Source organism: Macroventuria anomochaeta (genome assembly GCF_010093625.1).
Source record: "Macroventuria anomochaeta strain CBS 525.71 unplaced genomic scaffold BU25scaffold_20, whole genome shotgun sequence".
NCBI classification, from domain to species: domain Eukaryota; kingdom Fungi; phylum Ascomycota; class Dothideomycetes; order Pleosporales; family Didymellaceae; genus Macroventuria; species Macroventuria anomochaeta.
In genome coordinates, this window is record NW_022985381.1 from 517,478 (window position 1) to 542,024 (window position 24,547).

The 24,547-nt window shown below is 52.6% G+C and overlaps 7 protein-coding genes across 7 annotated transcripts in view; 4 read left to right on the top strand and 3 right to left on the bottom strand.

Moving 5' to 3' along the window:
* The window catches only part of BU25DRAFT_432092 (beta transducin-like protein HET-E4s), a gene marked incomplete at both ends in the record, with an annotated part of 4,283 nt that extends 3,752 nt beyond the window's left edge, over window positions 1–531 (top strand). The window contains one exon of the mRNA XM_033708696.1: window positions 13–531. Coding sequence (XP_033560906.1) covers window positions 13–531 — 519 coding nt within the window. The remainder of the gene's footprint in view (window positions 1–12) is intronic.
* A 2,275-nt stretch (window positions 532–2,806) lies between these two features.
* BU25DRAFT_459400 (dienelactone hydrolase family protein) lies at window positions 2,807–3,737 on the bottom strand (the record flags this gene model as incomplete). The annotated part of the gene is made up of 2 exons (XM_033710273.1): window positions 2,807–3,349; window positions 3,531–3,737. 2 exons carry the CDS (start codon window positions 3,735–3,737, stop codon window positions 2,807–2,809), a joined length of 750 nt encoding a protein of 249 aa, XP_033560907.1.
* Window positions 3,738–4,493: 756 nt separating this feature from the next.
* On the bottom strand, window positions 4,494–6,196 carry BU25DRAFT_422451 (GTP cyclohydrolase I; the record flags this gene model as incomplete). Its single annotated transcript, XM_033708150.1, has 3 exons — window positions 4,494–4,796; window positions 4,874–5,541; window positions 5,899–6,196. The coding sequence occupies 3 exons, from the start codon at window positions 6,194–6,196 to the stop codon at window positions 4,494–4,496; spliced, it is 1,269 nt and encodes a 422-aa protein (XP_033560908.1).
* A 903-nt stretch (window positions 6,197–7,099) lies between these two features.
* Window positions 7,100–10,990, top strand: BU25DRAFT_93182 (Pkinase-domain-containing protein). The gene is made up of 3 exons (XM_033712261.1): window positions 7,100–8,565; window positions 8,616–9,924; window positions 9,976–10,990. Exons 1-3 carry the CDS (start codon window positions 7,334–7,336, stop codon window positions 10,936–10,938), a joined length of 3,504 nt encoding a protein of 1,167 aa, XP_033560909.1. The 5' UTR covers window positions 7,100–7,333; the 3' UTR covers window positions 10,939–10,990.
* A 3,282-nt stretch (window positions 10,991–14,272) lies between these two features.
* On the top strand, window positions 14,273–14,488 carry BU25DRAFT_311583 (uncharacterized protein; the record flags this gene model as incomplete). Its single annotated transcript, XM_033702139.1, has 1 exon — window positions 14,273–14,488. A coding segment is annotated over one exon (216 nt), but the record flags the coding sequence as incomplete, so codon positions are not given.
* Window positions 14,489–15,796: 1,308 nt separating this feature from the next.
* BU25DRAFT_471706 (uncharacterized protein) lies at window positions 15,797–16,606 on the bottom strand. The gene has a single exon (XM_033710827.1). The coding sequence runs from the start codon at window positions 16,337–16,339 to the stop codon at window positions 15,980–15,982; it is 360 nt and encodes a 119-aa protein (XP_033560911.1). The 5' UTR covers window positions 16,340–16,606; the 3' UTR covers window positions 15,797–15,979.
* A 3,852-nt stretch (window positions 16,607–20,458) lies between these two features.
* Window positions 20,459–22,647, top strand: BU25DRAFT_411683 (uncharacterized protein). Its single transcript, XM_033706620.1, has one exon. The coding sequence runs from the start codon at window positions 20,738–20,740 to the stop codon at window positions 22,163–22,165; it is 1,428 nt and encodes a 475-aa protein (XP_033560912.1). The 5' UTR covers window positions 20,459–20,737; the 3' UTR covers window positions 22,166–22,647.
* The last annotated feature ends 1,900 nt before the right edge of the window (window positions 22,648–24,547 follow it).

A 24,547-nucleotide genomic window follows, 5' to 3' on the forward strand; every position in this document is an offset into this window, starting at 1 on the left:
GACTCGACCAAGCTGGCGTCGGCGTCATACGACAACATCGTCAAGGTGTGGGATGCGAGCAGCGGGGCGTGTCTGCAGACGCTCGAGGGCCATAGCGATGCTGTCAGCTCTGTAGCCTTCTCGCACGACTCAACCAAGCTGGCGTCGGCGTCATACGATAACACCGTCAAGGTGTGGGATGCGAGCAGCGGGACGTGTCTGCAGACACTTAACATCAGCAGGCCTCTTTACAGCCTATCCTTCGATTCCACCAGCTTCTTTCTTCATTCCGAGATAGGTGCCATTGCCATACACAGCCTGGGAACTCCTAGCGAGGTAGCTGTTGTTGAACCTAAACGCCCTCTGTATCTAGGCACAAGCCTCAGCTCCGGTAGCATATGGATCAAGTATGACGGCAGAAACGTGTTGTGGATACCATCAGAGTATCGACCGTCATGCTCTGCGGTGTGCGGGAACACAGTCGGTATGGGCGTGGGGTCTGGCAGAGTGTGGACCTGCAGTGTTAACCCAGACACCTACATGTGTTCTTAGCAAAGTGTAGACAAGAGCTAATCGCCCCTTGCTGTACATTGATTTCCTACACTCTACTTTTCAGTAGCCATAGGGATGCACATGGGCGCACAAGTTGCATATTATAGCTTAGCTTGCAGCGTTCTAGGGAAATAACTAACGCCAAGTCATTATTAATAAACCCTTGTGTTTTATGCTCTTGCGGTTTTCAGTGCTGTGCGCAGCATAGAAAGGCATGCAGGAAAGGTAGGGGAATGAGACTGTTACGATCAAAGGGCAACCCGCAACAACACTGAACGAACAGGACTACGCAACGATATGAGAGGAGCCGAGGAGCTGTAGTATCGATCGACCCAAGCAGTAGGCCGCGTTGGCAACACTCGGCACGAGCAGTATACTCGGTACGAACGGTATATTCGGCACGTATACTTGGTACGATCGGTATACTCGGCACGGTCAGTATACTCGGCACGGTCAGTATACTCAATACGATCAGTATACTCAGTACCGAGCAATCCGAGCAATCTGAGTAATCCTCTGCTCGTGTATATAGCAAGTAGACACGCTGCCCTTATGGCATCGTGTTCAACCTCGTCAATCAACTTTGTTATTGGAATCTCACTTGCTCTCGAGCCAGACAGTATACTCTGTACTACTCATTGCAACCAGTCGCCACGGTCTTTGACTAGGCGACTACCTGACTATTACGAAGGTTATTACAACCCGCCCGGATAGTCTACCCCTGACCACCCGAGCCTTGCTTTGGTGACTGTCAACCCCTACGGCTTTCTGTACCTCTGCTCATCCCCGAGAACCGATCGACTAGTGTCTACGAGCTTTGCTTAAGGCCCGAATCGTAACAGAGACTAGAGCGCGCGTGAATACCACACATCAGCACGTAGTTGTGAATGCTTATGGAAAGCTACTAGCTTGCGCCGCAGCTATTCTTGGTATTTGTCCCACTGTAAGTATAGCGTCAAATTCAATACGATATCATACAGCAACATCTTAGCACACTACTGCACACTGCTAGAAGCTAAACCACGCTAGTGTGTTCCAACACGCTAGATCGCTTTTCGAGATCTTCGCTCCTAACCGGCGAAACTGCCAGACTGCACACTCCTTAAGTCAAACAGCTTCTAGGGTCCAGGAATACAATCTTCCTCAACTTCGCTCTTAAATCGTGAATGGACAGGGGGGCATCGACGAAGGATCGATTGACGGCGTTGGCGTAACTATCGGCAGCAGGGCCAGCATGGCAGTGCTCGTCGCCGGAGGCTGATAGGTAGGAGGAGGGTTAGCTAAATAACGTTACATGTTAATTGCAGATCTGTAAACGTGCGTACAAGAGACTCCAAAGGTCCGGAATGCGAACCTGTCCCGTTATACCGTGCGTCCCGGCACGTAGGGACGGACGTTAAACGATCAGGCCTCGTTGACATGCAGAGGATATACGAGATGTTCCACAGGTACAACATCTCAGCTGTCTGACATCATTCTGTATACCCCAAAGAACGGAGTTCAAGAGTCAAGGGGAGCTATCCATATCGATTTTTGCACGCGTGGAAATGCTGTTCAAGCTCGGCTCGTCTATGATGGTTACGAGAGACACAGTGTCAAGCATATGGTGTACACTTGGCAAATGCCGCTCCGTATCCTGGGCGCGTCGTAGGATGGTTACCGAAAGGGAGCGCATTTTCTGGACGTGACCAAGGAAACGCAGCCGGAACCAACTACGAGCATGTAGGCGATGTTCTCCAAACCTTGGGACTCATGTGTACTGTGAACTGCGGTGTTGAGCTGCATGTACAGAGCACGACCACCTAGCCTAGGGACTGTCCATTGTAATTTGCTGGCGACTATATTCAGACTCAAAAAGAACTGCTTCGGGAAGCAATCCTCAGTAAAGACCGCAAGCTCTGAGTACCATCACACACCTACTGATAGCATATCTCATCGGGCATCTTCCCACTACACACAGATATTGTGTCACGGTTTGGGGTACTCCTGCCTGTCGTACCTCACCTGTCATGAGAGTGACTGCCACGTCACACTAGCGTTGTTTACAGCTACCCACATATATATATATATATATATATATATACTGTTTGTAGCTTCACCCAATACAACCTCAGTACGATCTTCAACCTTTTCCCTTTGCGTACAGTTCACTGAACTCCAACATATTACGAACCTCGAACATACCATAAATGTACACTCGACGCGCGAAAAGAACCTTCGTCAAAAATACCAATGGGCTCCAGCAAACCGTCGACACCCTCCGTCGACGCGCCACCTACTCCAACCACTCCCTCCACCACCTCACCGCAGTTTCCTTCCCTTTAACCATCGCTGCCCGCTCACCCTGTACCTTCTCATCCCCCTTCGTCAGACACCCGTGTGCCACGCCTGGGAAATGGACCCACTCAAACGGCGTACTCTTCCTCCCCAGCAGCGTCTGAAACGCATACACTTTCATCTCATCCGGAAAATTTGCATCCTTTTCCGGCGCAAGAAACAACACGGGTACATTTATGTTGTCAAAGTCCTCGTTCGTCACCCAGCTAGGATGCGCGCAGATGATTGCGTCGACAAGGGAAGCTTGGGCGAGCCGGAGGACCCCCCAGCCGCCGAAGCAGAAGCCAGCGGCGCCGATTTTTTCGAAGCCGTTGCTGCGAAGTTCTGCGGCGGCGGCGAAGATCTGCGGTTCGCGGATGGAGCGCTCGTTGCGCGCCCTGAAGTCAGCTATGTTCAGGTCGGCCCAGCGGCCCTCAAAAATAGCGTCGCGGTCCAGGACTTCGCCGCCGAAAAAGTCGGGGATGTAGACTGTTACGTTCGCCTGTGCTGGTCAGTCTTCTTGGCTCTCGAACAAATGTCGGAGTGCAGCGAGTACCTATCTGGTCCCTGAGCTCTCACGCCCTTGACCGATAGGAGGAAAGATCTCTCTCTACGGAGACCCCGTAAGGAGAGCGCATTGACGAAGGAAGCAAGCGAAGAGTTGAGGGGGGGATTATACATACCTCCGTCGCATAATGGTCCGCAAGTAATCTCGCATTTCCAAACTGCCACCCCAGCGCATCGTGCACATACAGCACAGCTGCCTTCGGATTATCACCCGTAACATATGTCGGCAGGCCGGCGAGCTTCTCTTCTCTGCCCTCCGGCGTGCCGTCCCACTGAAACGAGGTAAGGCAGCAGGGTTTGAACGTATTGGTGGAGTCGGCCATGGTAGTGATAAGGCTTGGGTAGGAGGTGCTGGAAAGAGATTCGTTGGGGTAGAAGGAGGCTGAACTAGATCTGAGTAGCGAGTTGAAGTTCACGGGCGTGGGCGTCTAACTACAGAAGATATCAATTTATATTGATTACGTGTCTGGAGGTTATCGTCGTTCATCCAAGATGCTGACACTCGCGCCTCGGAGTTGAGTTAGGCTATGAAGTCGGAGTTGACGAGAGCGAAATGCCGATGTCGAAGTGAATGCTCGAAGATGAACAGATCTGGTCGCGAATTGAGCATGATTCGATGTCGCACTGAACAGTGCATTTGAGACCTCAGGAATAATTGCCTTGTAACGTCCTGAACGATTCGGAGCGGGGTTTGCTTTTCGTGTCCAGTCTTGAAGCCATTGTTGGTCGATCTAGTCAGAGCTTTCAAATAGGCAGAACATATGGTCAGGCCCGCGTGGTGAATAGATTTGGATTGATGCTTTTGAATCAATAGGGCGCGATCGAAACGCACCACAATGGTACAAATGGGTGTGTAGCGCCTGTTGAAGGCCTGGCGCTGTTGAGAGGCCAAATGCATCTAGATCTAAACAACGCAACGAAGTGACCGTCCCTCTCCCTTTTGTATTGAAACAGCTCCTCCTATACAGAGTGATGAACTCCGCGCCATGAACGCCGTTCCATGCCAATCGTGGTATATACTATGTGTGTCGAAGAAATCTGGGTAGCGACTGTATCTGATTGAGGAGCACCCGCTTGCTCTACTTCCTGTTGATGAGGTTTAGGAACTCCTCCCTTGTCTTCGCAGTGCTCCTCATAGCGCCCAGCATACAGCTTGTGGTTGTGGTAGCTCCAGTCTTCTGCACACCACGCATGACCATGCAGAAGTGGCTGGACTCGACGACCACAGCAACACCCTGGGGTTGCAGCATTTCGGAGAGCGCAAGGGCGACCTGCTTGGTAAGGCGTTCTTGGACTTGAAGGCGGCGGGCGAACATTTCGGCGATGCGGGCAAGTTTCGATAGCCCGATCACGCGGCGATTGGGAATGTAGCCGATGTGCATCTGTAATTGTTAGTTGTTGGCTCTTGAGGTAGGAGATTAAGGGGTGTGCAGGAACTCGCCTTTCCAGTGAACGGCACCAGGTGGTGCTCGCAGAGTGAGAAGATCTCAATGTCCTTGACAATGACCAGCTCGTCGTGGTCCTCGTGGAAGACAGCGCCGTTGACAATATCGCGCAGGTTCTCCTCGTAGCCCTTGGTGAAGAACAGCATAGCCTTTGCATAGCGTTCAGGTGTGTCCAGCAGACCCTCACGGTCAGGATCCTCGCCCAGACACTCCAGCATCGTCCTCACGGCACCAGACAGCTTCTTGAGGTTCTCTGCCTTCTCTTCCTCAGTCGCCTCCTTCCTGTTTCTTGTGCCTTTGCTGGGCCAACTAAGCCCATCGAAGTCGATTGTGGGGTGCTGTGTGTAGGGGCTGTGGGCACGGCTGGTGGCCAACGGTGTCTGCGGCTCATAGTGGTCTTCTACGTCTATTTCGCCGTTCCTAATGGTGTGTCTGTTGTGCACACTGCCGCCATTTGTGTCGGCGTTTGAGCTTTTGGAACCGGCGGGGAAGTAGCTGGTCGGGCCGTCGAAGTTTACCACCTGACGGCCTCGCTCTGACAACTGGATGGCATGATGGAGACTTTCACGTTCCTTCTGATCACGCGACTTGACCGACTTGTTCAGTGGTGAGCTCATATGCGGTAAGCTACCGTTGACGTGCGAAGGAATGGCGTTAGGCTTGCGCTGCTCGTCCATTGCTGCTGCGGGGAAATTTCGCGTCGAAAAAGTTTGGAGGGGCAAAAGCTATGGCTGTCGACTAGATATACCTAGGAGTCAATGGCGTGCTTATGTAGAGAAGAACGGCACAGATGCCTGGGTAGCAGACTCAGATCTGGCGCATGCTGTTCCGGAGACATCGCGAGAGACGCGGGACCCGTGAGCCATATTCGAATAACTTTCTCTCGACCGAAAAGGCGTTAGCCAAGGCCGATGACGCTGGGTCGCACCTGCTTTCGCGGGAGGCCAACCGAAGGAAGGCGCAATCACGGGGTGCCGCAAGCGGCGGTTGCATCAAGCAGGAACGCCGACTTCAGCACCACAACACCCATCGGCCTCACCACCGTTGCGTCCGTCCCCGTCGTCAACACGCCTGGCACAGGTATGTGAATGACCCTGAGAGCAGTCACTGTTCGTCTCGATATTCACAGTGCTCCCGCTAGGATGACAACATCCTTCAGACCGCCCTGAAGGGCTCGTAGTGACGGTGGCTCTCGACTCACCACCACCAGCATTGTAGCCACAGCAGTTTTGGCCGCCAACAGCCTGCGTTGCCATGGATGCCAACACCATATTGGCGTCATCTTGCGCACTTCGACACATTGATACTCGGTTGTAAGGCGATGGAGATGGAGGCATGGCGTGAAGGGGAGGAGTGACTTTGGTAGGCAATCGCCATGTTGGTGGGCTCGCGTCGTCAGCATTTTCTTGCTACGCAGCAGTATCCTTTCTAACCAGCAGTTGTGTATGATCCCCTTCGTTAACTAGAGCTGCACCCTGCAGCTGCGACATTACTGAGGGTTTTGCCCACGGACCGAAGACAACAGCCGTCACGTCTATCACCTTATTGCTTTGACGCACATTTTATACGGGTAAGCTCTGCGCCGCTGAGGACTGCCTTTGCTCAGTTGAGCATACTGGAAGCTATATGGCGCCTGCACAGTCACAGTGCACGATCGCTTCGTCTACCGGCCTCGAGCTGTAGCTGCTTGTCTAAGGTGCCACAATAGCATCCTTCGCACAACCTTGGTGGAGGGACTGGTCCTCTGCTTTGCGGTTCACCAGAACATGTGTGCAGCTCTGACCACTCGAGTGTGCTGGCAGAGGTGCGTGGCATTACTCAAGACGGCGAAGAATCCGCACTTCATCACCCAGACCAGCGTGACCTTACTTCGCACAGTCTTTGGCACGTACGTTGGAAACCTGCTGCCACCGGAGACCATGTCCATCTGCCGCCATCTAGGACTCGACCATTTGCGCTCGCACCTATTACAACACCACGGAAGGCTATGACCACGGGTACGCATGTGCTATCGTAGTTTTCGACATGCGTGCATTAGATAGCTATTGTGACTGGTTGAGGATTTTTGCAAGACTGCGAGCTTCTGGGGAGACGCACACGCAATACAGGCAGGGTTGAGCAGTTGCTTTGTGGCTTTGGCAGGCCTCAAAAGGCCTCCAAGGCTGCTCTACAGCCCGCTCCGCGGGTCATGAGGCTTAGCTTGGCAGGCAGGAAATGGCGGCGACTGCATGGTCGTTGCAACAGCAGGATCATCATATGAGAAGTCGCACGACAGCTGCGCATCTTTGGCAGCATCTTGAGAGCAGTCGCAGTACGACTTTCAGTCTTTTTTGTTCGGTTGCGTCTTTTCGTCATCAGGCTAAAGGTTGCGGCTTACCGGTGGAGTTCTGCGCTCGGTCCGGTTGTGGCACTCAGACTCCCGCGAACCTTCTGAAAGCTGTATCTACCCCAGTTCTGATGATATTCCCGCCTACATGGCTGGGTTGCGACGGACCCAGGATATAGACCAGTGGAGACCAGAGGAACCATCTATCAGGGCCAAGGAACGAAGTAGGGAGCGTCCTCGGGAGCGCATCCACGAACTAAGAACGTCGTCGCCCGTGCCACGCGCTGCGAGGGACACCTCCAGACGGACGCACGATATCGACTCTCGCTCGTTAGATAAGCACGCAGGAGGGCGTTCACGTGAGAGAAGTTTGAGCAGAGACCGCACGCGTCGTCGCAGTCGAGGTGGCTCCAGGGACGATCGTTATCGAGCCTCGCGGAGGAGAACCAGTGCAGACAGGGTTTCGCACCCACACCGGCACCACGACCGCGACCACGGCGACACGACTCCATCCTCGAAGCGCCATCGCAGTCGCTCTGCATCTCCACGAGACAGTCAGAAACGGGCTAGACGGCATCGAAGTCGTAGCTCTGTGCGCTCGAGGTCCAGGACGCGCCGCGCAGACTCGTCACACCGTCCCACACCGAGGGCATACTCCCCACGCCCACCGCGCTCAGATCGCGACTGCACATCTCGACGACCTACACCAGACACGTACATTCCTCCATCATTGGCTCGTCGCCACTCGCCATCTGCCGACTCATACTACAGGCCACTTTCACATCGGCCACGCAAACGGTCCACTTCACCTGGAAGAAGCTCCAGGCGTGTTCTGAGCCCTCGGAGATCCCCAGCTAGGAGACACGTCGATCGAGGCAACACATCAGTCGCAGTTTCAAGTGAAAGGCTGCACAAACACCACGCCAGCCGCGAAAGGAGTCGCAGTCGTGCGTCTAGGCGCGCTAGATCACCCTCTCCAGGCCGAAGACGGCCTCCCCCGCCATCAAGAAGGCCCTCGCCGCCCAGAGCACGAAACGCAAGGTACTCGCCACGGAGGAGTCGCTCTCCTCGTGTCTCAAGCCGCCGATCCCGGTCACCTGTTCGATCATCTAAAGACGAAGGTGACAAACCATCTCGTGCAGACCAGTCCACCTCCAGACAGGATTCGCCTGCGCCTGCGTCTGGGTACAACTCGGATACCTCGAACAGCAAGGCAGACGACGCCAAGATGAGGGGCGCCTACCACTACCAGGGGCGTGGAGGCCCTGGCTATCAGCACTCTCCTCCTTATCCTGCACACAACCAATACTCTCCGCACAACCAGTCGCCCTATCACGGTGGTAGAGGAGGCTGGAATGGACATCAATACTCCAACCAAGGGTGAGTGATCAAATCTCGGTCTACCTTGTACTTTCGTTAACACTCATCAGATCACCTATGCATGGCTACTCGCCAAACCAATCACCATACAACCAAAATCAGAATTACTCGCCGGGGTATCCCGCAAACCAGCCATACCCTCAGGGTGCCTATCAAAACGGACCATACCGTGGTGGCCGAGGCAACCATTACAACGGTCCTGATCGCCGAATGTCAGGACCTGGCCCTAACTCTGCTTTCGCACCACAAGGCGGCCGAGGTCGTGGCGCAGCGCCTACACAATTTTCTAACCTGTCGTGGACACCAGCATCTGGCACCAGAGGTGGCAGACCTGCCACAGAAGCACCTCGCCCGAATCCTCCAGCGACGCAACCACCAACCGAAACCACGTCCGTCGATGCTGATGACAACCCTTTCCGTCCATCAAAAGACTTGCGTGTGGAGGATGAAGGGCCAAAGGAGGACAAGAAAATGCCGCCACCTACGAAGCCTGCTGCTGCTCCAACACAACCTAAGTCTGGCTTCAGCTTCTCCTTGAAAACGAAGAACCCGATCCCCGTAGCCAGCAAGGCTAAGGCGGAAGAGCCTGAGAAGGTTGAGCCAAAGTCGAAAGAGTCTTTGCTCGAGCCTAAGAAAGATGTTACATCTCGTGACTCTCGATACCCCTCTGATGCTCGAAACGACCGCGAACGCGACTACAAATACGACCGTGAACGAGATCGAGAACGAGACCGTGACTTTCGAGAAAGAGACCGGCGATACGACTACCACGATCGACAACCGGCGTACAGGGACCCACGGGACAGGGATTCCCGCGATCTACGGGACCCACGAGACGTTCGAGATCCATATTTCCGTGAGAGGGAGAGAGATTACAGAGATCCTCGTGACAGAGACCTTCGTGACCCTCGGGACATTCGCGATGTCAGAGACCGCGATCCACGAGATCTACGTGATCCTCGCGACCCAAGAGACCCAAGAGACCCAAGAGGCCCAAGAGACCCACGAGATATAAGGGACGTCCGCGATGTGCGTGATCGCAGAGATCCATATCCACCGCGACGACCGGACGACCGCCGACCAGAGCCGCGCACGGAGAATCGCCTCGACAACCGTCATGATCGAAGAGCACCACCCCCTGATGTGCCGAACACAGTCATGGTCAAGCGAAAGAGGATAAAAGCTCGACCAACCTTGACCCCAGAATTCGCGGCTTCAGACTCTGTGTACTATCGAAAGCCAGGCAATGAATCTGTGGTTGGTTCTGGTACCTACGGCAAGGTCTTCAAGGGTGTCCATGTCTATACAAAAGATATGGTCGCACTCAAGAAGATCCGTATGGAGGGCGAACGTGATGGCGTGAGTATTGCATAAAACACGTACCTTCAACCACATACTGACTGTGCTTAGTTCCCTGTCACCGCCATTCGAGAAGTCAAGCTTCTCCAGTCGCTGAACCACGAGAACATCGTCAAACTACGAGAAGTCATGGTCGAGAAGAATGACTGCTACATGGTCTTCGAGTACCTCTCCCATGACCTCACAGGGCTACTGAACCATCCCACCTTCAAGCTCGAGCAGTCACACAAGAAGGATCTGGCAAAGCAATTATTCGAAGGCCTGGACTACCTACATCGACGAGGCGTATTACATCGCGACATCAAGGCCGCAAACATCTTAGTGTCCAATACTGGACAGCTCAAGCTGGCAGACTTTGGTCTCGCTAGGTTCTACGCCAAGAGGAGCAAGCTGGACTACACCAACCGCGTCATCACAATCTGGTACCGTTCGCCAGAGCTCCTGCTCGGTGAGACACAATACGGCCCTGCCGTGGACATTTGGTCAGCAGCCTGCGTCCTTGTCGAAATCTTCACACGCCACGCTATCTTCCCTGGCGACGGCGGTGAAATCAATCAGCTGGACAAGATCTACAACATTCTCGGCACACCTACAAAGGAAGATTGGCCCGGCATAGTCGACATGCAATGGTTCAACCTGCTCCGTCCCACCGAACGCAAACCCTCCACCTTCGAAGAGAAATATCGCGACCGACTCAGCCCCATGGCTTTCGAGCTTCTGCAAGCTATGTTCTTGTACGATCCTTCCGCGAGGCCTACGGCCGCCGATGTGCTCGAGCACCCCTTCTTTGCTAGTGAGCAGCCGCAGCCAAAACGTGCTGAAGCTCTGAAGGAGCTGGAGGGCGACTGGCACGAATTCGAGAGCAAGGCGCTCAGGAAGGAGAAGGAGCGCGCGGACAAGGAGGCTAGGAGGGCGGCGAGAGAAGAGGGAAAGAAGGATGAGGGTAAGAGGAGGGCTGACGCTACGGACAGTGAGAGAGAGGCTAAGAGGGTGAAGAGTAGCGAGACGCATTGAGGCATCTTGAATGTGTAGCAGATATTGTATATGGTATGCGATGACATGTAACGTCATAATGCTAATCGTCTGGCTCGATCATGAACAGTGTGATTGTTCCAATACATCGTGTATGCGCAGGCCGATGGCGGTGGGCTGTCCGTGGTTCTTAAACCGGATTACAGTGGAACGCACACCAATCGCCGTCATCCTCTTTAATCTCTCCCCATTTGGATTGTCATATTCCTGCAGATAACACATCAAATATGTGTACAATGTCGAAATAGACATCCATGGCTTTTTTTGAGGTTATGCACACTAAAATGCAGGTTAAGTGCGCATGTATTGATGTTGTTTGTCCAGATGATGCACGATCGATTGTGAACGAACATAAGACCATGACAGCTCGGTGGGAAAGTGCGCAATAGACAGTTTGCGAGCAGATTCACGAAAATGCGATGAATGTTTCAAGAATATAGTAAACCAAAAGTTGAAGAAAGTCGCTAGCATGGTTCCGACCTCACCGGCGGGTGCACCGTGACCGATCTTTTTCCTACATTCCACATCTCCATCTGGATGCAGCCTCGTTCCACCGAACATGTCGCAGCAGTTGAAATTTCACAATCCATTCAACAACACATCTAAGGATATCCTCAAATCGGCTCGTCAGTCGCATACTTGGGTGAGCCTCATGCGCCTCTTCTTCCTCATGTCCTGCGTCTTAGGAAGTCTTGAAACACAGAAAGATCGATCTCTGGCGAAGATGTTGCGGGCTTCAGCATGCTACGGGACAGTTTCAGTACGCTGGTTTTCGGTCTGGAGATGCTTATATGGAGGTTCGATCCAACGCTCCTCTTCTTCAGCTTGCAGGGATAGAGCTTTCTCTACATAATCCTACTTCCATCTGATTGGGCCACCCCGACGCAGCTGCATAAGACCTTACCCTGGCACTTCTGAAACCTATCCTGATACACATATTTCGTTCCCTTCACACCTGTAGTTCATTCTATCAGTATGAAGCCTGCAGCATCTCATTGTTCACCGCAGGCCGCCGGTTGTGAGTTCCGCGGATCGGCCAGACTTTTATGAGAACGATGCAATCATCTCACCATCATCTGGTCCAGTCGGTATGAATGCTTAGACGGTTTAGTGACCTGATTCATGGCTCACCGGCTCGCCCTCCGGGCTCAGTATTCTCTGGGTTCGTCGCGAGTTGCGAGTGTTGGAGGCCAGCCCACAGAATGCCAGTGACACCGCTGTACATCTAGTTGAGCCTTTCATTCACGCTGACAATTTCTCATAGGCGGTAAGAATGGCCAATCAAAATGTCCTGCCAATGTGTCTCCAGACCGTCCATGTACACGTCCACGAGTGTCAGCACTGCAACGAGCCTTAATGGGCGACTGACTCTACGAAGCAGTTTCGACCTCCAAAGGTGAAGCATGTCCTATGCTCTAGTTTTGCAATTGGTAAAGAACATCTAATGCACGCGATTCTACAACAAACACTAGTGGCCACTGGCGGCGAACTTGGCACTTGCTCAAAATGTTTGCCAATAATTGACATGTCAGCAGCGATTAGCAACAGTTCGCATACCGAGCAAGTCTGCAGCATGAACCTGGAATGAATTCGAGTTCCAATCCACTGACTGAAGAAGATGCTGGTTGGAAATGATGATTGGCTATCGAATGTCGCTCGACGCCACCATGCAAGGTAGTAACACGGTCTTTCTCTCACGCGCAACACCTTCGCGCAACTGCCAATGCGAGAACCCAATCTATGGCTGCCAACGCAGCCTGCACGTTGCCCTTCGACAAGGCTTTTGGACAGAATCGAGAAATTGGTCGCTGCGCTGCGCAACGATCATAAAACGAGGCTCTCCAGACTGGAGCTGCCTTCTGGCAGGATAGTCACTTCAATACAGAAAACACTCAGCTCAACACATCCTTCCAGATTCTTCTTTCAGCAAGTTTCAAATCTTACAAAGGAACGCTGAAGATTACCTATCTTCTTAGAACCTCACACGCATGCGCTCACTCAAAGCATGGACCCGACAACTGATCCTCCTCCACCTCTAAGGCGATCTGCAATCAGAGCGCCGTCGTTCTTCGATGCAAGGTGGTTCTCGCCATCCCCGCCTCCTCCACCGCCGCCTCTAGTAAGTCAGCGCAATTTTTGTCCACCTCCACCTCTACCTCCACCTCCTCCGCCGCCGCCGCCGCCACCTCCTCTGTCACCTCCTCCACCTCCTCTGCAACTATCCTCCGCTTTCACCTCCTCCTCCGTCATCATCATCTCCTCCGCTTCGTTTGCAATTTGGCCTCCACCTCCACCAACTCCTTCCACCCCCACCTCCACCTCCTCTGCGACTATCCTCCGCTTTCACCTCCTCCCCCATCATCATCACTTCTTCTGCTTGCGCGCGGAGAACAAGTGCACATACATGTTTGTTCTGCTCCAAGTGCCCTCCTCTCTTTTTGGATTCGAAGCCACCCGTGTACCACCGCCACCTCCCATCCCGTTTCCCTCCAGGTTGACAAGAACTAGATCTCTACACAGAGTCGCTCGATCATTCAGAACACCTTTTCCTCCAACTGCTTCGTAAGCGCAACTACCAGAAATCCGACATACCCTACCAATTGTGTCCCTGGATTCTCGCCATGCTTCATGGTGCAACAACAGCCCCAGGGTGCACTGGACGGGCATGCATCTTCACTCGGTTTGACTCCTCACCATCCTTGATTTCACAGCTAACAGGTCTGTTTCTAGATGTCGTGGGAGATGACCCGTACCGAAGCCTCACGAGAAACGACATCTCCACACAACCCTTTTCTGTTGACCCGAACAAAGAACCCTCTCGCCTCCAGCATAACGAGTATAAGCTAACGCTGCTTTACGACGACCCAGTCACTGTTTATTTCGAGTAAGTCAGCGAATACTATGTTTTCTTGACCACGGTCCAGTGGGACTGGTCTGTTAGCACTACATGTGTACGACTATACTGACATTTGACTCCCCAGTGCCGCACAGCCTGACTATCTCTATTTCACAAGGCTCATGCGCCAGCAATATCCAAAAAGCTTCCAGTACGGCCTTACTCGCTTGAAGAAAGTGCATTTCCACTCCGATCGCTGATGCTTGCTCCAGGATTGGTTTCTCGGCGGATGAGCCTTTAGCTGTAACGGATCACAACTTCTTCCCTGAGCAGAAGACGAGCGCAGGAGATGTATTGTTGTCACTTGACCCGCATCCAACGCCAGACTCCTACCAATACGACCGTGATGTTCTTCATACTCTAGATGCGATCAATGGAACACGAGCGACAGTCAGCGAAGTCGTTCATAGACCCGAGCCGGCAGCGAAAAAATTCACTTGTAACATGCCCGAGTGTGCAGGCCTTACATTTGGTCGCTCGGCAGAACTTCGAAGGCACAATACATCTTTTCATCCTCGACGGGACAACGCCATTTGGTGCCCGGTGCTCGATTGCAACCGCAGCCTCATGTACGGCAATCGCCCGTTTCTAGCTCGGGAAGACAAACTGAAAGAGCACATCAAGAAGATGCACAAGTCGGACAAAGAGAGACGGAACTGGAATGAGTGGTTCAAGCAGCTGAAAAGGCGTTGAATCTTAGAAGCTGCGGGATTTCAATCCTGCATTTGCTCTGCCGCCTTCGCTACTGCCGCCACCGCCGATACAACTTCTTCGACGTTCACAGCGTACTGCAAGCCTCCAGACGAGCTCTACAAGGTTTTTCTGATGGGCACGATCTCTTGGATCAATCTTTTTTCTCTAGCTACACACTATAGCACGACTTCACAATACCACTGTTTCTTTGACAGAATTGTGGTATTGAGATACTTAACCCTGCGTTGGCACTCAATACGATATCTGCACCTTGCGATGGCAATAATTGCTTGCATCCGTATGTCTCGATAACTTCACACTTTGTGATGCTCTAGTCATGTATCAGGTTGGACATTCGCATCTCGCAACATTTGTACACACAAACGCGCATCCTTGACTATAACATTCAGGCTTCACTTCATGATCCGTGAGACGCGTGTGCGTACATTTGGGAGAGGAGAGGCGTATGCAGAATCTATAGTGCCCATACTCACCCTTGATTGAGTTTTCCGCATAACCTCCTTGCGACGTTATTCACAATGGCCGCCCAACTAACCGCAGGTGCGCAAAATATCACTCCAAGAAAAGTTTCCTTTCCATCTCGATTCTTTTACACCAAAATCTATGTCACTACTCCATGTTCATTGCAAGACGCCGTGGTAGCGTTCCAAGGGCATTAGGGTATTGCGAGAGGGGTACGTTGGGCTAGGATGCGTCGCTCACATTGCGCTTCGTGCCTCTAGTAGCTTGCGGTGGTCGCTCTTCTGGAAGATTTATTTGTTGTCTTCGCACGCGCCTACTGTCTTGAGTCACCAACGTTAGTGTTATCATCCAGTAGAGTATCTGATGTGTTGTAGCCAGGAGTTTGTTGTCATCGCGACTTCTTAAACTTTCGAGGGGCTAATGCCCAATTATACAGGGAAGATGCGCTCCTGCTTACGGAGAAAGGGATTAGTGCTGCTCTGGGACCTGTAATCGATTACCAATGACAAATGAGGGCCTGCCGTTACCTGTTATTTCTGGGGTTCCCCGCGCTCTACCCTCTTGTCTTTGAACTACGTCAGACCATGTGTTATTCAACAGTACAAGGCAATCGATTACAGTCGTTTTCGAAATGTACGGACCCCCTGAATTTTGGCACAGTGACTGTATGTACCACAGTATAGCATGCAGGGCACATACGTGAGTGGTTAATTGTCTTGATGCCCTAAAGTATCCCACGTTCTGCCATGCGTCCTGTCACCCAGACTGTCACCCAGACTGTCACCCATTCTATCAACCAGCCTTAGCTAGCCACTCGGAAGCTCTCACCCACCTGTGACGTATGCTTGATGATATTGAGCCAAAATTCAGGGGGTTCGTACATTTTTCAAGGCACCGATAAACAAACGCAGCTTATGTCAACAAGCTCGCCCTTGAGTTAGATAACGAATTTCACCGCATAGGACCCTCCAAGGTCATCGCGTTCGTGACTGAGATAGACAGCGGATCGGTGGCTGGCTGCGTCCCACCAGTCCCAGGATGTTTCCAGGCGATGAAAAGGGTGTGAGAGAAGCACGGCGCTTTCATGACCCTTGATGAAATAATATGCGGTTTGGGACGGACTGGTTCCATGTTCGCGTGGCAGGAAGAGGTGTCATGCCAGACATCACGATTATCGGGAAACTGGTGTAACGATCTTACACTTTCCAAGCGCATGCGGTATCCAGTGCTGCCGCTCTCGCGGTACAGGAGATAATTGAAAGAGATGGTCTCATCGAGAACTCCAAGAAAAGGGAGGTTATCTTTCAACATCTGCTTTATTATCCTTTGGGATAGAAGAGGTTTGTTGGGGACATACGAGGTTGGGGTTGCTTTTTTGCGGTCGGGTTTGTTCAGGACAGAGCTACGAAGAAGAGTTTCGATCCACACTTTCAATTCGGCATCCGAGTCGAACAAAGAGCTCTAGATCTAGGCATTAGTTTCTACCCTGGATCAGGGACGGTTGACGAAGAGCGTGGAGATCACATCTTGCTGACGTCAAACATCTTGGTGACGGAGCGGGAGCTTGAACACATCGTTAGCGTCGTAGAGGAATCATACAACAACGTCGAAGAAGAGGTCCTACGTATGCTAACTCTGAAGTAGCTACACTGGTAGAGTGTGTGGTGAGTCTTGACAAATATCTAAAACAAATTGTAAGCAACTAAAGTCACACCGACGTGATCACGACAAGTTAGTCACAAGAAGTCGCCCTTTACTCCATACTCACATACGAGCGAGTCATCTCATACCCCGGACAATCCCAATCTCGAAGTCCACCGATGCAACCCTCCGCGCCAACTACCGTCCCCAAATGATGATCGTCGTGCATGACTTGTCGGACTTTTCCTGATAATCTTCAGGGTCCAAGGCGACATGACAGGCAACGAGGCTGTGATAGTGACACATATGAGTCGTGTTCCTAGCAGATATCCGCGGCATAGGACGGTACAAGCGGACTTTGTAAGTGACCTGTGAAAGAGACAGAGAGCGATGTCTAAGACCACAAAGACCACAAAGACCACTGTCAAGCACCGGAAACCCCGCGGTCTCATTACGTGCCATGCCAGACATGGTCGACTTGTGTGGTATGTCTTGAGTGAGCCTCAAGGGTCCAAGACATCGTCGGCCGTTAGGCTGTGAGACAGTGACTGCGTCTTGCCGCGACATGACCAAGCATCTGTAAAGATGCATCTTTAGTCATCCGGACTTATGGCGGAGAGTTCGTCAATTCCTTGAAGTTGCGTTGTAGGACAGAAACAGACAATGATAGGAGTCTGGGTCCAGTTGCCGGACAAACAGGATCGCTGTCGAGAATTGACATGTTGTACCTCAATGTAACTGTTCGATGAAGCGAAGACCGTTGTCTCGATTTCGGGCTGACGTTTGTGTGGTAGCACAAACGGCTCCACGCTCGTGTAGCCTGGCATCACCACCACCCTTCGTCCGTCTTACCGTGCTCGAACGTCGTGGGCAATACGATGAACTGGGTCGACAGTTGTGTAACAAACCAATGTTTGTGCGCTGACAGGTGCTGACAGCCTCGTGCGTAGTCGTACGGAGAGCACTCCATGTTACACGATGAGTCTGATATTCTCCGCGCTTGGAGCAAGCTGAAGTGCCACACGGACTGTCGGGTTGGGAATGTCAGCGCTTGTGTACCGTAGCATCGGCGCTTCGGTATCTGAGCTGCGATATTGCCTACGCTGGGGCGTCTGCTCGGAGTTTGAGAATGTGCAACCTGACGCGGAAGCTGTCGGGGGAATCAACTGCATGGTCATCTTTTCTTACAGCTGAAGGCTTTTAAACGCGGGGCAGTTCGTGGCGTGGGCCTGGGCCAGCAAGAGATCTGGAGTTGGAGAAGAGTTCCGCTGAGAGTTTTGTCAGCCTCCGTAATCGAAAACGTTCTGCTGCTCAGGCTTCCCCAACATTCATAGGGCTGCGAAGTGTTTCGCGGTCTTTAGCTCTGCATACGTGGTTTTGGTACCTGTCCACTGACGATTTGCGGTGGCCGTTTGATTTTGGAGCCAGCGAGTTGTGGCTTGCATAGCTGGCAATTCCAGCCCGCGCTCCTCAACAGCGTCAGGCACCGCGATGCAATTGGCCACATTCGTGGCATTTTACAGAATTCAAAGTGAAGCGCAGTGCGGCAGACGTCAACCGTCTTCCGGACCATTCACGATCTCGACGTTTGTGGGGAAGGTACCTGGACTAAGTGTCGGTGCCGCAGCTGTTGAAGCCCAATCCACCATATGCTCGCACTCTTCACCCGCACTCTTCACCCGCACTCCACCCGATGAGTGTGGATTCTCAAGGAGCTGGCTGCACGCTGCTCAACGTGTTGCTGTTTCTTGGGACGTTGGGCATCCTAGCAGTCGATCTCTCGACGGCTTATTCTGCATTGGCAGGCACAGCAGCGTACCTGAAGATCTCGATGCGGTGGCATGCATCCATGAATATCCGATGCAGTTGCCGTGGACTCGGCAACGACCCGGTACATCAACTTGTACCACTGTTGAGCTGAACATGTTCGTTTGTGACGAATCCTCAACCATCAACACGTTGCAAAGGCAAGAAGCTTATCGCAATCCGAAAAAAAATCAAGCGAAAACCAAATGGCTGCAGTTTGATTGGGAGAGCAAGGAAACACTGACGCAAATCATGATGTGGAAAGGAACAAGTTGACAGAAAGATGAGACGACGGCAGATAGGGAAGTGGCCACTGCAGCATTTTCGCAACATTCGAGCTGCTATGGCGTACGCCAAACAGTGCGCCGTTCAGCTGAGGAGCGAATTTGCCGTTGTCAAACCTCAGCGGTGGGAGTGACGCGATTGAGGCGATCGCACTCTCCCGATATCGATAGCATTTCGTACTAAGAACAGCACGAGCCTATCACCGCGTTCGTGGTGAGTAGGTTTAATAAGTTGCAAAGGATATCGGCGAGGGTGGCCGCCCTTTTCAGTGTGCAAGCCAATAGCAGCTCCAAGGTGGCTCTGGAGTTTATTGTGAGGGTGAAGAGGTTTCGAGACGCGCTGCGGCTTTGCATTCCTCTACACGACCACCTGGTTGTGTGTCGAGCGTCAGTATCTTAGTGGTCGCTGAAGTGTGCGCTTGAAAATTCGGGTGATGGCGGAGAAAGTACAGCGCGCAGAGAACGAATGACACCGCAGCACTGCAGGAGAGCAACCGTGCGTAGTTGTATCTGTGGGGACCGGCGAAGATGCCTACTCCAGGAATAGAGCGCAATGTTGCACAGTCTGCGGGATGGCATTGGCAATGGTTGCCGTCTGTAGAGCTAGCCAACTGATACGGACTTCGGACTTGATGCGGTGTGAACGATTGTTGTCAAGATGCTACCTCGGATATCGTCAGAAGTCCGTGGTATAGTCAGGGCATGAGTACGACAATGATTCTCGCGAGTAAGGTAACTGTAATATCGTTCGGTAGAGTTGCCACATTCCAGTGCAAATGCACACTGAACGAAGGGTCTGCGAAGATCGCCGCCCTCTTGACAGCGCAACACGGGTAGAGCGGGTTCAGCGAAAATCGAAAAGACGGTGACGGCTAGAAAAAGATGGCCATTGCAGACGAACGGGTCCCTTTCTCGGTTGTGGCGTGAGACCTTTCTGCATTGACCGGGCGTCTCCACAGGTACTAACTGAGATGTCGCACCTCGTGAGGCAACTCGAACTCTGGTTGGCCTACCCCTGAGAACGCGGGATGTCGTCGTTGAAGGCGGCTTGGTATGCTCTGGGATGAGATGAAAGGAGGGAGATCGCAAGCGCATGCCGTCCTCTGATGACATTGCCACCGCAATGCAGCTATCCCCTGGTTCGCAGACGGACGACGAAGGTGAGCTGTACTTCGCAGGGTCTTGCACCACGAGACGCTGTGCAAGAGTGAGTGTATGGAGTGCGCGCCGAAAACGCTGCAGCTTAGCCGGCGACCAACCAGCGCGCCCCTCACCACACCTCGCGAGTGCAGCAGCTTGTGCTAGCTGCAGAGCGGTGAATTGTTGCGCAATCGTGTGAATAGCGCGAATCTGCCTGCCAGGGGTGGACATGGCGGTCTTCGCACGCAACGCAAGTGAGAGGCAGGGCGCACATTGCGGCCTCTGTGACAGCGTGCACAGTTGCGGACTCTAGACATGACATGGAGGAGATTGCAATCAGCCTAGTGCACGTCTTTTCGGCTGCCACTGACGCTGAGCGCTGACTCTTGGGTTGAGCTTTGCCCGCTTGGGTGTTCCGTGCTAAGGGTTCGCGTGTTGTACTTGAAACTTCGATGCAGGAGCGACCACCGACAGGGAAGGAGCCAGCGCACGGCCGAAAGTGCGCCTGCACTATATCTCCTCAGCGAACCCCAGGAAGTGCAGAACTCTTGCCCGCTTACGAGTCGCCCACGTTCCCTACCGAACCCTGTTGCAGTCTCAGTCAGAGTCTGCTGCTGCTGAGTCCAAGAGTGTGAGAGCTGTGTGTGACGAATCTCACTCTCTGCCTTGTGCTACCTCAGCCACGCGCCGCCTGTTACCATTGGTGCGAGAGCCTGCACGCCCAAGGTTTCATACCGCAGCACCCGGCCAGCCAACTGCCGCATCAGTACAATAATAACCATCAGCTGCCCGAATCTGCCTGAGATTCTCCAGACTTTTTGCTTCTCCACCAGAAATCATGGCCAATGCTATTGTGTCGACGCAGCTACCCCAGTGGAACTACGAGAAGCCCACCATTACGACACGAACTGAGCGTTCTGGATCTGACAGTTCGGCTTCAAGCCCTAACCTGTGCAACGACGACCACGAGACACTGCGGCTAGACACCGCTGCCACGCAGCCCATCAAAAAGGGAAGCATTTCCCTCCAAGACCGATACATGTCGAGCGAAGAGGATCTGTCACCCGCCTGCGAGGACTCCGGCTCCGAGTCCGAGTACGACTGTGACGATGTTGTTATCGAGGACTTGACCAAGCAATGCCACTCAGTCAAGAGGATGTCCATGTCACGATGGAACCAGGGCAAGAGCTGCGACACTGCTATCAAGGTGTCGTATGCCTTCGTTGGCCGCCCTAAGGTTGTCGAGCTCAATCTTAGTTCACCAGTACTAGAGCGCCCAATGTTGACACAACGGTCCGCCTCCCTAGCCAACCTCCCGACAACTGCTCTGGGCAAGCTGCAGAAGGTCGACCAGGTTCAGCGTCACTCGCTGAACGTTGTACCTGTCTCGAAGCACCCTATCTCCCCACTCACACGCCCAATCTCTCCTCTCGCCATCATCGAGCCTCGACGTCCTTCTACAAGCTACAGCCCATCGAGCAAGACGAGCACACTGAACCTCGGCGACCTCACCTCCGCAGCCTCCTCGGTCGTTACTGCACCTTCGAGTCGCAGCGCATCGCCCGCAGTCGCCGCTCCCGTTCGTCCTGCAAGCGCAACACCAGAGGATGCCTCTTCGAGGCGCTCGTCAGTCTACATCCCCACAGGAGCTCGCCCAGAGTTGCAGCGAATCCAAACAACACAGACTCAATTCCGTCACTCTCACCAGATGGCACCACCGACACCCATGTCTCCAGCAACACACGCCTTCCTCAACACCGATCCCTTTGCGAAGCCTGCCCCCAACACTACAATCCCTGCGAACAAGCCTTCCACACACAAGCGCCTGCGGTCAATCTCAATGAAGCTATCCCTTGCAAGAATCGCCATCACCCCATCTTCGTCAAAGAAGAACATCCACAACACCCCTGCTTCGCCGTACACACCCCTTACACCCCAGACTGCGCCCATCGAAGCCACATCCGGATTCCAGAGCCCAATACCCAACAAGCTGCGCCGGGCCTCCACCATTCTGCGACCGAAGTCTCGTGGAGGAGAGATCTCAAGGGGTCCTTCGCCGGAAATAGCACATCCTCCAGTCCCAGTCTTGAATCGAGCAAGCACCATGGGCCTTCCTCAGCGCCAATCGAAGATGGTCGCAAGAGGAGCCAATGAGCGCGAGCCTACCCTCGTCCTCCCTCCTTTCACAGACATGGACATCAACCCCATGGCGAGCGTCAAGAGCGGAAAACTGCGAAAGCGCAAGTCCCTGATGGATCTGCTCTAGAATATTTCGACCCCGCGGCTCGCTTAATTGTTTCGTTTCGAACCTGCATTACACGCATAAAGGCATACACGACCTTTATGCGCTACCCTGTCAACCTCACGTCACCGCCTCACGTCACCTCCGCACTTGTACATGTCAACCTTCTTCATCTCTCTGATACACTACGACAGCGCTTCAGCATACTGGACCTGCATAATACCTGGCGTTATATTGGGCGTTTATACTACCACTTCGAGGTTACGATACCCTCTTGGGCACGTTTTGTTTGTTATTACATCTTGGCTCGCGAAGTGCTCGCAGCCCACAGCCTGTCGCTATCGCATCTAGTATGCATTTCGTTGATCTTTGATCCGAAAATTTCTTTAGTTACCACAAATGGTTGGCTGTCTTAACGAAGATTCTCATGATATCCTATAGTATTGGTATTACTTAGTCTCCAGCGCTGCTCAACATAGACGCGGAATTGCAATCTACTATCTCACCATCTGAAACTCGTCCCAACTGCAATATTAACGATTACCGTGCTACATCAACTTCTTCGTCATCATGATCCTGCACGTCAACCTGTTCTGCAGAACAACTCACCAACCATGATGCCAGTCTGGTACATACGTACATCACCACTCTACATCACGCAGCTACACTTGATCTAATATGGATTGACATAACAGGTCGGAAATTCCTCCCTTTTGCGACCCACTTGCTCAAGCACAGCTCCGCAACCAGCCTCCCTCGAGTCCACATCACGCCTCACAAACCCACACATTTCCTTATTGACTCCACGCGCCCACAGAAGGAATCCTGAGTCCACAGAATCACTTCCGACAATTGACGCGACCATCGTGCAGGGTCTTGGGCTGCAGGGAAGACGTGGACATGTCAGGGAAGGAAGGAAGGCAAGGGTCCTTGGAATGGTGGGGTTGCCGTTATCATCCACCGTGTCGGCAAAACGGGCAAGACCCTGGGAGGACGCACGAGGAGTTGAAACATTTCGATATCACGCTGCATTATGATTCTCGTCCACAAACAAGCAAATTTTTAACGTGCAGTCTGCGCTCCATGATAATGTTCTCTGCGCATGCTTTCTGTGAAGCGGACCACGTGTTCCCCGGACGATGCAAAAGTAATATGGCAGTTGAACTCTTGCGGCTCATTCAACCGGTCTTCCCAGCTTGATCCCCGTACAGTGCCGCCGTTAATGAACCTTCATATCGCACCATCCTCCAGATACCCGCCACGGCGCGATCTCGCGATCTCGGTGGTATATCAAACACTTTTAGCTGTTGCTTGAGTCATGCATGCGCTTTTGCGTTTTTCCGTAGCATGTGCTTCCGCTGGTTGTGATGCGCGTCACAATCTGAAGGAGGGCCAATTTCGAGGGGGTATATGTGAAACAAGCCACGATATGAGTGTGTGGTAGCGAGGGAACGTGCGAGAAGAAAGGCATGGAATGCGCGACTCGGGATATATGCTTGCGAAGTGAGATTAGGATGGGATTGCGATTGTGTCAAGGTGTTGGAAATGAGATGCAGGGCGAGCAGGGTGAAATGTGACGGTCACATAAATCCGTGTTTATGTGAATCTTTGAAGTATTCGAGGACGACGTACACGAGTGCAAGATAATCAAAATGTGTATATGTGCGGTGCGAAAGGAGTTTACCGTCATATGTACCAGTTTGCTGGAACCACCACGTTACGTCGAATCTCACTCAACTCGGTAGTTACCAAGAAGGTTTGTGATTGCGAACGTTGAAATGAGGATAGACTATAGAATACGATACACCCCGTATTGCCTACGCTGCGGACCCTGCAACTTACCATCATGTAAAATAGTGGTGTAGTTGGTCGGTTGTGCTGGGCTCTCATACCTACAAGAAACTCGGTAACAAGGAGCTGGACTGGCGGTCTCTACGTTGCGACATTGGCGGTTGGAGCACACAAGAGCTTGTTGAGATAAGGTGGTGTGCTCTTTCTGCAGTCTGGACGCAGTCACTCCAGTAAGGGATACAGGCGAGACACGTAGAGTAATTCCTGGAGGTTGTCGTTGATGATCTCTTGATCCAGTTTCTCATGAGTACGAGAGCTGGGGTGGCTCAAGTCAGGTTCCTCATGTAGATCTTAAGGCTCATCCCAAGATTTACCACGAACTGCCACTGCGTGTTGCCCCGAAAGAAGCGACACCAGATATTCAAGACGGCGAGACCTAGGGCGAAAGGTTCATCCAGCACAGTAAGTGCACCGTCAATTCCCTCTGTCTCCTTGAAATCTCCCACGGCGTATACCTCTTTGATGATGCACCGCACCCAATGGAGAATGCAATGTTTTGACCCTATGTCTCCTCAGTAATAATTCGTTGATACAGAAAGTCTTACGAGTTAACAA